At 23.3% G+C, this 14,724-nt stretch overlaps 1 protein-coding gene across 3 annotated transcripts in view; it reads left to right on the top strand.

The window, feature by feature from the left end:
* Nucleotides 1-14,724, top strand: part of LOC122858743 (probable serine/threonine-protein kinase DDB_G0282963) — a 53,225-nt gene that overhangs the window by 11,069 nt on the left and 27,432 nt on the right. For all 3 annotated transcript variants that reach the window (XM_044161849.1, XM_044161852.1, XM_044161851.1), the window contains exons 2-3: nucleotides 5,472-5,552; nucleotides 5,674-5,896. In XM_044161849.1, the coding sequence (XP_044017784.1) occupies nucleotides 5,472-5,552; nucleotides 5,674-5,896 (304 nt within the window). The remainder of the gene's footprint in view (nucleotides 1-5,471; nucleotides 5,553-5,673; nucleotides 5,897-14,724) is intronic.

Here is a 14,724-nt window from a genome sequence, read left to right on the forward strand (position 1 = left end):
TTTCATATGTCAGATATTCACGTTACAAGCTAAATGAGCTGATTTAAAATAAAAATAAAATTACTTTCTCATATATATGAATAAAAATTATTATATTAATTTTATAAATTAAAATTTTTTTAAATGAGATTATGCGAAAAAAAAAAAACAATTTTTGCAAAATAAATTTAAAATCAATGGTAAAAATTTAATTTAACTTTGCAATATCATGATGCAAATAAATGGGTATATGGGAAAAAATAATAAATGTTAACATACTTGTCTTTAGCTTGACATCCGGTAATGTATTTAAATGATTATGTTTAATAATGATGCATGTAGGACGGTGATTTGCCGACAAGAAAAATAAATCTGACAATGTGATTTTTTTATCTACAAGGAGCAATTGTTAATAATACAAAAAAAAAAAAAAATAATAAGCATGGTTTTTGTTGTGGGTGGAGATGACTACTAACCATAAATTCTATAAATGTTTCATTGATTTTAAAAATTTTTTTTTCAAAAGACCAATGCTGAGAAGACGAGTACAGCGAGGAGAAAGACGATTTGTATTTCAAAGTGTTTAAGACGTGCACGACTATTAAATTACTTCCTGTCTTTATTTTTATTATTTTTATTTTATTTACTAGTACATTCGCAATGGATTTAACCAAGTTCATTGAATTTCATATTAAAATTTCACTTGAATATTATATTCAACTATCATTATCACTAAATTTGAATTATAAAAAATACAAAAATTAAAAAATTCATAACAAGTAGATTTTTTTTTTAAATTTAATTTTTAATTTTTTTACTTTGATCAGTAGTTTTTGTGTTACCTTAAAACCAAGACAACATAATTTTTTGTCAACTGTGTTATGAGAATCAAGCTGAGCTTTAAATTATAAATTTTAAATATTTAAATTTTTCAACACTTGATATTTGGATTCAAGATTTATTATAATAATAGAACAATATTATTATTATTTAACTATATATAGATATTTTTAAATGAAAAGTAAATGTGATATTTTTTTTTTTTTTTTTTTAATGTTTATAAATATATAAGCAATTGAGGCAGGGCATATGGTGTATACTGCATTCCATCAGAGTCTACACAAGAGAGTTCTCTGCTGACTCACAACACTCTCTCACAACATCTCAATATATTAAATATTTTAAAAATATTATCATCATATTCTTGATGAATTATCAATCCAAATGGCACTATTCAAAAAACCAACAATAATTTTCATACACTTGTTTTTTAAATAATAATCTCTCGTTAATTTCAATTGTAAAATTAATTCTCTCTCTTCTTTCGCTTCTTTAACATTTATTTAATAAATAAATATATTTATAATAATAATATTATTTTGATTAATGATTATGAACTTTAATTTTCAAGTTATAAAATCTGTTAGCTTGATAAAGTTCATTATGGTATTTATCTTTCAATGTATATCAATTAATCTTTTTTTTAAAAAAGAAAATAAAAAAATTGACATTTTTGATTTTTATTTATTTTTTAAATTTATGGACGTTTTAAAATATTATGAATTATTATGCCATGATTATGTTTCGTAAAGTGAATGATGATAATGTTTTTTTATCAGTACATATAACACACAAAAAAAAAAAAATTAAGTATTGGCGTATTGAATTTCATGAATGGTTTTTTTTTATTTTTAAATAAAAATAAAAAAATATTCTGACAGGTTGATTCTGATAAGAATGATTTCTAATAATGTTTGTTGCATTATTTTTTTATGCATGTATGTGTGTGTTATTTATTTATTTTTTTTGTATGGTATTGGTTAATGTGAGTGTGTATTTATGTGGGTTATGTTAAAAAGGAGAAAGGGCACACAAAACACCTACTCAATTTTTTTCTTCATCGGCACTTGATTGCTCCGTGTGTTCCTCCATCAGGTTTTGATAAAATTTTTTTTTTAAATTTATTTTTATTTTTTTAATCCGTTAGATGATGATAATGATGAATATATTTTTTTTTTATTTTTATATACATATTTTTTTACGAAAACCATTTGGAGAGAAAAAAAATTATTTCTTATTTTTTTGAAAATTGATTTTGTTGGAAAATAAATATTAATATACATAAATTTATGAGACAATTTGAAGATGAGGTAGTTTTTAAATTGAAATAATTATTCCCATGTTAATTTAAAATACAAATATCGATTATTTAATTGAAAATATATTAAATTAAAAATTGAAAATAAATATTCATTTTTAGAGATTTGTAAATTTTTTTTTTGTTGTATTTTTTAAATTTAATTTTTAATATTGATAATTAAATTATTAATATAAGAAAATTAATCAAGTACATAGATTGATTGGAAGAATTTTCAATGATATTTTTTATTTAAATAAATTTACATTTGAATAATCTATATGATTCAGAGTATACAAATATAATAATTTTAAATTAAAATTAATATTCATAATATGTATGAAAAGTTGATTTCTTTTGTGTCCTAAAACGATTGCATATATATATACGACAAATATATATTACAATGCAGGTGCCGGCAGAATAAAACAAACACATAATTATTTTTCATACATATATATTTTTAAAGTTGACGGCGGGTCGTAAACTTTATAACTACAATGGATGGCTTTTTATTTAATTTTAATTTTTTCCTTTTTTTTTTTGCGGTTGACAGTCGTAAAAATTTACAAGACGAAACGAAAGTGCACATATTATATTTTTACTTGATTATAAATTATAAAAATAATAATTTTAAAAATTATTGAAATTTAAAAAAAGAGCGGGAGATGAATGAAATTTAAATTTAAAAAAAGTTTAATTTTTTAGTAAAAATGTATTTTTTAGATTTTTATTTAATTAATTAATTAAATTGTTTATAAATTGGCTGAAAAACATAAATTTTAGCAGAAATTTATTCTCTAATTTTTGTTAAATTAGTTGATTAATTTAAATAATTAAAAATTTACAAAAAATATATAAATTAAATGGATTTTTTCAATTTTTTTAAAAAATTTATTATTCAATTTATATATAAACAATATTAAAAATAAAATTTACAAGAAAATAATTTTCTTATTGCTTTTAAAATACAGCAAAATTTACCAGTCAACTATGTAGCCTGTGGTTTGCAAGACGCATTGGCAGGTTCCTCTCTGTATTACGTCCCTATAATTTGTATACAAGTCTGCCATTCGAGCGTGTAACTTTGTAATGACGTAATGACGTAATGACCATACAAAATATATCTGTGTTTAATGTATTTAAAGTGCACCCCTCTGGCAAATCTATTAGCAAAAAAAAAAAAGCTATTATCATTATTATTTATTCTACAAAAAAATAAATAAAATTGTCGTATATCCTCGATGTATATCCCAACACGCTGTCAATTTTGACATTAATTATCTCAAAAAATTCATAATGAAAAAAGTTGATAAAAAATTAATAATGTAGATAATTATTTCATTTAGAAAATGAGTCTATTAGAAAAAAAATCGAGCGATAATTAAATTATTTAGAATCAATTAACCTTTGATAAAAAAAAAAGCAAAAAAAAATGATTTTTGTTTATTTAATTTTTAAACTAGCCTGTTTGGATATTAAAAAAAAAAAAAATTACTTTGAATATATTTAATAAATAATAATAAATATTTTAAACTAAAATTTTAGAAGGTCATGGAATATTTATTTAATATATTCATTATTGTCCGATCAAGTTTTTTTTGAGTTGGCGTTTAAGGACTAGAATTCTACCCACACTTTACTTTTCAATATATTATTTAAAATAAAAAAATAAATATAAAATTAGTGAGGTCATACGTGGTAAAAGAAAGATATTAATATAATAATTTGAAATAAAATTCATCAAAAAAATAAAAGGACAAAAAAAATGATGTAATATTTAGTAGTTTAAAATGAGTTTTAAAATGTAACTAAAATATAATTAGGATGATGGGACAATGTTAATGGTCTTTGAAAGTTATATTGGTTTAAGCAGAAAAATATATAATATTTTTTGGTTTATGATATTTGAGTTGAGGTATACGGAACCAAGAAGTAATTATATATTTTCAACGTTGGCACATTTATATATATATTTTTAAAACTAAAATAGAGTGTGTTAAGTTTTTAGAGTTGGATGTTGGAATGCGGTTGCACTCATTGCAACATTCGTAGTATACAAATTTGCAGCTGGGGTGATGATGATGATGATGGTGATGGTGATGCATACTAGGTAAATTCGGATCAAAAAAAAAAAATAATCTAAAATTCCAGTATTAAATTCCGGGGAAGATTAAATCATCTTACTTAAAAATTTTAATTTCTTAGAAAATAAATGACTAGTCTTCTAGGCACTCGTCTTCTTTCGAAAAATAAAAATCCAAATTTATTTTATAAAATAGCTTTCTTTTGTTACTTGAATCCTGAAATGTGATATTTTTTTTTTCATTTTTCTATTCCATTAACTTGATGGAATTTTTCATAAATAAAAAAAAAAAATTTCAAAATGATTTGATGACTTTTTTAGGTATAATTTCATTTGAATTATTTCATGTATATTTTTGAGTTGATTTAAATGATTCTAGACTTGGCAAAGTGTCTAGCAAATAATCTTTTAAAATGACACTTTTAACGAGTTATCTAAATATCACACTGTCATTTGTTGGATACTTAAAAATTATTTATAATCCATGAAATTTGATGAAAGAATTATTGCATTATTCTCTTTGAATCTTTGAACAACAAATGATTTTTTAATTTATAAAAATAATATGTACTTTAATCCATCAACTTGTCAATAAATTATAATTTTTTTTTAATATCATTCAATTTACATTTTAAACAACGTCAATTAAGAAAATATTCTACAATCAATATGTCATTATAATATTGCCAATATACATATCGTGCATCATCATTATCAATTTATTCCACTTCATTAAATCATCAGTCCATCTATGAGATCATTCATGCGTCTACAAGTATTTTTTATTTTTTTTTATTTCAATATTTCAATGCAATATCTTGTTTATATATTCAATAAATATGTACAATTTTTTTAAATTCATTTCCTTGACATTTGAGACAAAGATGGTGACTCCAGCCAGGTGACGCGATATAAACCACATTTACATAAAAACCGCTGAAGGAGAAAGTGCAAAGGGTTATGTAGAGGAAATTGCGGAAACTGATGAAAAGAGCGAGGCTTAAAAAATTTTTTAAAAATTGTTAAAGACAGTGATGTTAATAAATGTTGAAAATAAAAAATATTCAAGTATAAACGCAGGAAGAAGAGTCAAAATAAAAAAAAAAAGTTTCTTTTTTTTAGATGTATTTGTGAGTGGCACATCCGGCCGGAAGTTTTTATCATGCTACTCTACTTTTTTTTGCTTTTTTTTTGTTAAATTGACATTTGACTAAAATTATAACAAATATATAAAATTTTAGATAATATATTTTACTTTTGCTTTTTCAGAGCTTCCAGTGGTTACGGTACTGATTCACCCCTCAATGCTGATTTAACCCTCGACAAGGCTCGTCCAGTTCACTCCCCCAGGTGAGTCATTTTAATTTATTTTTTTTCCTTTTTCTTTTAGCTATTTATTCAACCCTTTATATTTATTTTTTTTTCATTTATCGACTGATATTTAACCCTCTTTTTTATCGGCTGTTTTTAGACAAGTTCATCCCTTGTATGGTGAAAAAGCTGGACTCAAGGGTTACTATGATTCAGTCGGTAATACGGAAAATTTTCCACCAGCTCCAAATATTGTTGTTGAGGGTGGAAGAATTGAGTTTGTTAGACCATCACATGATGGCACTATGTCATCTAGAAAAAATATGATTTCAAGAAGTTCACAAACATTTATTGAACAACCAGAAAAAACAGATCCTGATAAGGTAAGATTAATTTATCATAATAATACATCTGCTTTAAATATTATACATCCAGAATTTTTACATTTCAATGATGCTAAATTTGGAATATAAATTCATTTAAATTGAAAGGAAAAAAAATAATATTTTCTTATGTATACAATTTTTTTTTTCATTCATCAATATTTGCAAAGTTAGTCCATTGAAATTTGAAATTAAATTATGCCTTATTAAGTAAATGAAATGTTGACTATTGAATTTATGGGAATATATTGAAAATTCAACTATTGCTTGCTATTGCTTGCTATTGCTTGCTATTGCTTTGGTGTGGAGGATAATATGGAAATAACTATAAAGCCCTTTTGATGAAGCCACTCGAGTCCATCATTCATCCTCTTTCTATTTTTTGACTATTTTCTCTTTCTCTGATTGAGAGTATTAAATTGATGTCCACAGCCATGCATTGAATTGACAAACCACATAAAGCGTGGACACATAGTCCTTCAGTATACCTCAAAAGCCATCATTAATTTCAATGTATTTCATCAAATGTTCTATGGATTTCGATAAATTTCAACAACTATAATGTTGCCTCAATCATTACAAATTTAAATTATTCAATGTTAATTAATAGTCAAATTAAATGTCTATAAATTGACTATAAAATTTCAATGTAGATATTTATAATTACCATTGAAAATTGACAAAATTTTAATGAAAAAAATAATGAAATTTTAAAGGCAAAATTGGCAAAATAAAAACGCAAGTTTTTGGAGTTTTAATTTCAAAAAATAGCAATTTTAAGTATTTTTTTTTTCTTAGTTAAAAATAACTTAATTAATTTTTGTGTTGACTTAAATCAACAATTATTTTCCTATTTTTTTACGATATCATTTTGAGAAATTAAAAATAATTTTAAATGCCCAATATATAAAAATAATTTACTGGAATAACAACAACCTCCCCAACATAAAAAAACATCGTGATAAAAATTTTATAAATCGCAAAATTCAAGTTTTTCTTTTCTGTAAATTTTCAATAATAATTACAGATAAATATATTTGATAAAAAAATTATCAAGCTGTATTAATACCATACAAATTTATATACAAAAAAAAAAGGATTAAGAAAACGATGAAATCTGGTTATAAAAAACAAAAACAAAAAAAGTCAAAAGTTGTGCTGTTGCAATCTAATTCGTGCCAATTTCCCGACCTGAAAACTTTTGCATCGCTTAATTCAATTAGTTACGCTTCTTGGACTTGGCAATTAACATATTTACATTGGTTTCTTGTGTGTGACGTTAAATAATATATATAAATTATAACAGCCATGATTTGTAAATAAATACATGTACTTGAATGTTTATCATGTACCTTCTTGATAATACCACATGATGGTTAATTTCTTGACTCTAGCAATAGCAAGCAATAGCAAGCAATAGCAGGCAATAGCAGGCAACAGTATGATTAAATGCTAACTCGTTTAGATAAGAATACTGAAAACCTTGATGATAAATTTACTTATTAAATATCTAACTTGTTTTTAAAAATAATTATAATTCAATTTTATTATAAACACTTGATTTTATAAATTTTTTAATCTGATATAAATACGTCTAGTCAATAAATTTTAACTAATTAAATTTTATTAAAATTGCGTGAATCATTTAATTTAAGTATGCACATATATTATCCATGGGAAAATACTATTATCAACATATGATGAAATTTATTATTATTATTATTTTGCCTCAAGCAATATTTTAAAAAGTTAAAATTAAAAATTCTTTTTTTTTTTTTTCATTGTTCATTTATTTATTTTTTTATATAGAGTAATTTTTTTTTTTTTTTTTTTTATCTGCTGAAAAGTATACCTAAGCACCTACGTGATATACCGAGTGGGCGTTTTGGTTAAACTTTCTTTTGTTGAATACAATAAACGTTACAACCACCAGACAAAAATAATAATAAAAAAAAATTAAAAAATAATTTTTTTAAATTGCCTTTTTTAAATATATTTTTCGATCAGGTTAATTGACTTTTGATATTTTTTTTTTAAATAAACTTCAATAAAATGTAACTGTTGACATGAAAATTCTCAAATGGGACATTTTGAATTGCTAAAAGAATTGATAACAAAAAAGACAAGAGAAGGGATGTAATAATCATAGTAATATTGATAAAAAAATGAATAAAAAAAAAGGAGGTTGATATAGGGGGTGTATAACTTGGTTGTCAAGCAAGAGACATGCATGTCAGTCACTCATGTATGCCATGTCGGTTTTCTATTGTGTGTTCACTTTCTGTCGCATATCCATTCTGGCATAGAAATTACTACTACCCCTGCACACAAAAATCCTCATATTGTCCGAATTCAATGGATCAATGTGATACCCTAACGTTACTATACTAAATTTTTATCATTTATTTATTTCTCTCTTTTTCATCTCTCGTTTTGAAAAAATAAAAAGGGTGATACAAAACATTAACACAATCGCCAATCATATATACATTTAACAATTTTTTTTACAATACAAATGACGAGTCATTTTTAGTGACGTGAATAATTATTGGCTGTCTTAAATGACTCTATTTCTTTTTAGAATTTTTCTCAGTAAAAATTTAAGAACTCTTGATGATTTATTAAAATTTATAAAAACAATTTGCCACCTTAATATTAAGTTAACACAACTTCTTTAATAATTAAATTATTTCAATAAACTTTCGACCAAAATTATGTGCTTTTTATGTGCTTTTATTCTACGTTTAAATTAATTGTTTATTTCAATTACTTTTTATTTAAATAATTTTTTTTTCTAATAATTTTGTGCTATTAGTAACACAACTTTTGGATAATTTTATTGAATTGACCAAAAAATTATTTTATGTGTTTTAATTCTACGTTTAAATTAATTTTTTATTTCAATTACTTTTTATTTAAATAATTTTTTTTTGTTATTATTAAAAAAAAAAAAATATATATATATAGGTATATTTAAATAAAAAGTAATTGAAATAAAAAATCAATTTAAACGTAGAATAAAAACACATAAAAAGCACATAATTTTGGTCAAAAATTCAATAGAACAAGTTGATTATTAAAAAAGTTGTGTTGACTTAATATTAAGCTGGCACAACACTGATGGAAAAAAAAAATAAATAATTTTGCCCATTGTGGTGTGCTAACTTCCTAGAGGTAAATGTTTAATAATTAATTGCAAGAAAAAAAAAATTATATATCGATTTATTATGAATAAATTGTTGCTTCGAAATATATGAAATTTCTTATCGAAATACTGTTAAATTTTTTTCTCAGCAAGTATATATTGATCGTCATTAAAAATTCCAATCACCATTGTGTCTGACTTTTTTTTTCTTCTACAAATTATACATGTTATTCACAAATGAGCTAGAAAACTTTATAGCCTTTTGTATAAATTTTGTAAACTATTAAATTATATGAAGCATTGATAATCGAAAGTTGGTAAAAACCTATTAAAATAAAATAATAATAATAATGAAAATAAAGTTTAAAATGTAGCTATTATATAATAAAATCGAATATTCTACATTTAAGTGTATTTTACTGAGTCAAGTTTTGCAAGTTTTAGGATGGATAATGATTGTCGTTATAGCAGTAGATTGCCATTTGGAATACTGAGACTTTTGCTAAATCCCAAACAGATCTATCCATGTTACTATACGCTTCTTCATTTTTCTTTTTATTTTTTTATCTTATTTATCATATTTTTTTTTTTGTCTTCTCTTTTATGTTATCTCTCTTTTGAATCGAATTTTTTTCTTACATCCCTAATTCAGGCCATATTTCAAGACACAATTTACCAAGTAACATGCGGGTTTGCAAGTATGAAAAAAAAAAAAAAAAAAATCTACAAGTAGTCATTGATCTTGTCTTTTCAACGTAAAAACAAAAAGGTAAAAATATATATGTATAATAGATAAAATATACCTTACGTTTTAAAAATCATTGGATCAAAGTTCTCATGAATATAAACTCTCGAGAGTATATCGAACCAAAGTGGGTCATATTGTGTGCTTTAAAGCTTTTTAAAAAAGAACATTGAAAGAGCTTTTTCGATTGATTGATACTTGAAAATTAATATACATATTGTTGACATATTTATAACGTTCAATCATATTTTTTAAATCCAATTAATTTCAACGGAAATTATATTTTCAAAAGCAATCAATATTGCAAAAAAAAAAATGAAAAATACTAGTCTCTTAAATTTCCGGTATGTCTCTGCAAAATTAATGAAAATTAAATATTTTTTTTTATTTTTTAAAATGATTTTTCTGTACTGTGAACTAAAAGGTATATTTATCTCTGAACTTTACAGTCTCGCTTTTAAATCTAATACACGCTATAGCTTGTAAAGTGACCTTTAAAAGTAGAGAGCTAAAAAAATAAATAAATGAATGAAAAAAAAAAGCAGCACATTTAGTAAAAGAGATTGCGTGACATCAACAGCGTTTAACACGTTTTTTGTGTGTCGTCTCTTTCCGCTTACAAGCGGCAATGACCGCTAGGGATAATTTTGTACCTTTAGTATCAACAAAAAAAAATAAAAATAAATATAAAAAGGATAATTAAACCTGTCCACTGTTAAAATTAGACTGTACCACCTGCATGGATAATTAAAATTCTGTATATTTTAATGAGAAAACTCTCGAGTTATATAAAAATTCATATTTATTAAATTAAAAAATATTTTTAAATAAAAAAAAACATTAATTATATTGCAAATTAAATCAACAATAAAATACCTTTTAAATAAATATTATTAATTTTTTTTTTTTAACAATAAATAATGCTTGTTTTGCGATGAAATTTTCTTCCGAAATTGAGTAAATTCGCGTCTCAATTTGCCTGATTTTTTTGACAATTTTAACTAGCAAAAAATATAAAAAAATATTACGTGTTAATTATAAATTTATAAAGAAAAAAGTATACTTGAATATTATCTTTATTAAAATTTTAATAAACTAGCTATTATGATTATTACCCTAAAAAGTAAAACTTTTTTGCAAGTAAAATTTGTTGATTATTATTTCTTTATAATTTAGTTGAAAGAAGTTTATTGTATATAATACTTGCAAAAAAATATTTATTACTTTTGGTAAAATGTACAAAGTATGCTTCTGTGTAAATTTGAGTTTCCTGAATATTGGATGTCCATTGAGGACCCTTATCACGTTCAACTACTCATCCAAGTCTTTCCGGCTGCCAACGCCAGACGTTGACTTTTACAGATGGCTTAGTGTCCTGTCGACGATTCACTTTATAGGCCCTGTCTTCAACACTCGTACACTCGGTAAATAATAATTTAAATTACTCGATATAATATTTATAAAAAAATATACAAGAAATATTTTAATAAGAAAAAATTATTTAAAAAAAAAAATCATACATCCAGGAAGAGAAAAATGAGTCACTTTCAAGCCGCTTACTTTATACACACAAGTTCGTTGATCTAGACTTAGCTTCAAAAAAAATATATATCGAGGTGGATGAGTATGGGGATTTGGCAAAGTCCCCAGAGAAATATTTTTTTTTTTTTTCGTCTTTTCATTCTTAAAATTGGAAAACAATTTTTTTCTATATCCAAAAAGCTTTTGGGGAAAAAAAATAAATGTACAGTGATTGATATGTAATTTTTTCATTTTTTTTGCATAAAAAGTGTAGCTGTGTATACAAGTGTAGCTGAGAGGAAATTTTTTAGTGTTTAGTTGAATTATATTTGAGGTATTATTAGACAGCTTTTATTACCTATTATTATATTTTATATTTTTTAAGCTCGTTGTCTGGCTTGTGCATTTGCATGCAAGACTGCAGTAATTTACCTGTTGCAGTTATTTAAACTCGAATTTTTTTTTTCTTACTATTTACTTTAGATGATTTATATTTTATGATTAACTTTTTTTTTCTTTTTTGCTATTTATTATATTATCATGTTGCTTTATGTATACATGTTTAATTGAAGTATTTTATTATCATTTTTATATTTGTTGGTATGTATTTTTTATATAAATTAACCATGAAAAATTAATGATAAAAAAAAAGACACCTGCTTGTTAAATGCGGGCACGAGACAGGAAATTATTCGTTGAGTTGGTCGTATTTTGAAAAATGATAAAAAAAAATTGAGTCCATGAGCAAGGTGCAAAATATGACTTTGAAAACAGCCGGCATTATCGGCAGATGAATTATTATTTTTATAAAATGAAAATAAAATAAAAAAACAATATAATAACATTATTAAACATAAAAAAAATTGTCAAATATTTTTTCAAAACTCAAAGTATAATCTTGCGATATATTTTTTTAGAAAAAAATAAATTCCAAAATATCATTTTACATTTTTAAATATTTAAATTTTTTTCTCTATAAATTAAGAAAAATTGTATCGTATATTTTTATATCGATACTAAAGTATTTTTATTATTAAAAAAAAAAAATATTACCATCTTTATTACAAGCACGAAGATTTTAAAAAAATATACCAATCATTAATTACAATTTTTATGAATATGTTACTTAACGATTATTTAAGATGACTTTTTTTTCGTTTTTAAAAAATCAATAATTATTACAGAGAGGATAAAGAGAGACAAAGAGAGAGAGAGAGAATGATGAGAGGTAGACGATGGGATAAAGTGGATTCGATGGTAAAAGTGTCGGAATGAAGAGACTTTAAAAAAAATTGAAAATTGAAATATGAAAAAAGAAAAGAAAAAATGATAAAATTCTCAATGGATTTATACTTGGTGAAGCTATTCAGTTTGTGTCATCTTTTTAGCAGCAAAACTTTGATATGAGAAAATGAAATAGATGGACTGATGGGGTGGTGAAGGGGTGAAAGGGAGGACAGGGTGTTGGAAGGATGCTTGACTTGTTTAAAGACTATATTCTCTTTGAATTTTCATTCATGTTGATGGTAAGAAGTAAGGGGTGGTAAGGGGTGGTAAGGGAGTTAGGTAAAAGCCATAAATTTCAATTAGACCTGATTATACGCGTGACATACCCTATTTAAATTTGACACTGCAATAGGGTTGATAATAAAATTTTACAAAAATTTATATATTTAATATGAATATTATATAATAAAGTTTATTAAATTATTTTTAATTAATTTATTTTTATTATTATATTTATTAATTATTTAAATGTTTTAATAATTTTTTAATTTTAGTTTCTTTTGATTTATAAATAATATTTTTAATTTTCAAACTATTAATGCTATTTTTATAATTATCAATTAGATTTTTTGTGAGATAAATATTGCCAGCTGTTAGACCAGCAAATGATGTATCATTAATTTCATGCAAATAATTATAATCCAAATATAAATAATTAATTTTAAGCTTGAAAAATGCAAATGGCTGAATGATGGTAATTTTATTATTTGATAAATTGAGTATTTTTAAATTATTTAAATCATTAAAAGTTTTTGCATTTATTATTTGAATTTCATTTGATTGAAGATATAGCTTTTGCAATTTTTTCATGCCATTAAAAACACCAGGTTCAATGTTGATCAATTTATTTGATGCCAATGATAGTAATTCAATGTTCATGTTGAAAAATGAATTTGCATTAATTTTATTAATTTTATTTGACGTTAATAATAATTGTTTAAGATGAGAAAGTTGATTGAACAAATTAATTGGTATTATTTCAATTTCATTGTTAGACAAAATAAGTTTAATTAAATTATCAAGTCCATTAAAAGTTCCTGTTTCAATGGATTTTAATTTGTTTGATTGAAGAGACAATTTTTCGATTTTTAAATTACAAAATGCATCAATATTAATTTTGCTGATGTTGTTCATTGATAGCTCCAACTCGTACATCTTACTGAGATTATTTAAAAGACCCTTTGGTATTGATTCAAGTTTATTTTGACTTAAATCAAGTGATGACAATTTTTCAAGTCCATCAAATGTTCCAGGTTTTAAAAATTTTAATTCATTCTCTTCAAGCGACAGGGTGCTTAGCTCAGTCAATCCACTAAATGAATCATCATCAATTTCAATTATTTTATTTGTACTTAGATCAAGCTCATTGAGATTTTCTAGATTATTAAATATATTTTTTGAAATTTTTTCTATTAAATTGTCGGCTAGATTTAATTCTTGCAAATTTTTTAATCCAGAAAATATTCCAGGTTTTAGGGTTTTAATTTTATTTGATAGTAATGATAAAAATTTTATATTTAAACCAGAAAATGCATTTATCTCAATGTTTGTAATTTCATTTGAATATAAAATTAAATCTTCAAGACTTTTAAGTTTGTTAAAAATATTTTTCTGTATGTATTTTATATTTTCTTGACTTATTTCGAGGATTTTTAAATTTTTTAAATTATCAAATGTTCCTGGTTCTATATTTGTAATATTATTTTTACAAAATAAAATTTTTTTAAGATTTTTAAAACCAGAAAAATCAACGTATTTAAAATTTTTTATATTGTTATTTTTTAAATAAAAATTTTCAATAGTTGAATTAATTTTTTTAAATAACAAATTTATGTTTAAATTACTTTTTTTTATTGTTAATTTTTCTAAATTTAATTCTGATAATAATTGATTATTTTTATCGACAGTTTCTTCATCAATAATTAATGTCAACTTTTTAAGATTTTTTAATTCTTTAAAAAGATTTTCCTTTAATTCGATGGTACTTGATGCAATATTTAAATATGTTAAATTTGATAAACCCAAAAATGATTTTGAATTTATATTTATCTTGGTATTTTTTAAATTTAAATTTAATTCAGTTATTGATAAATTTTTAAATGTTTCCGCTGCAATTTTCGTTATATTTTC

This window comes from Aphidius gifuensis, linkage group LG6 (genome assembly GCF_014905175.1).
Source record: "Aphidius gifuensis isolate YNYX2018 linkage group LG6, ASM1490517v1, whole genome shotgun sequence".
Classification (NCBI taxonomy): domain Eukaryota; kingdom Metazoa; phylum Arthropoda; class Insecta; order Hymenoptera; family Braconidae; genus Aphidius; species Aphidius gifuensis.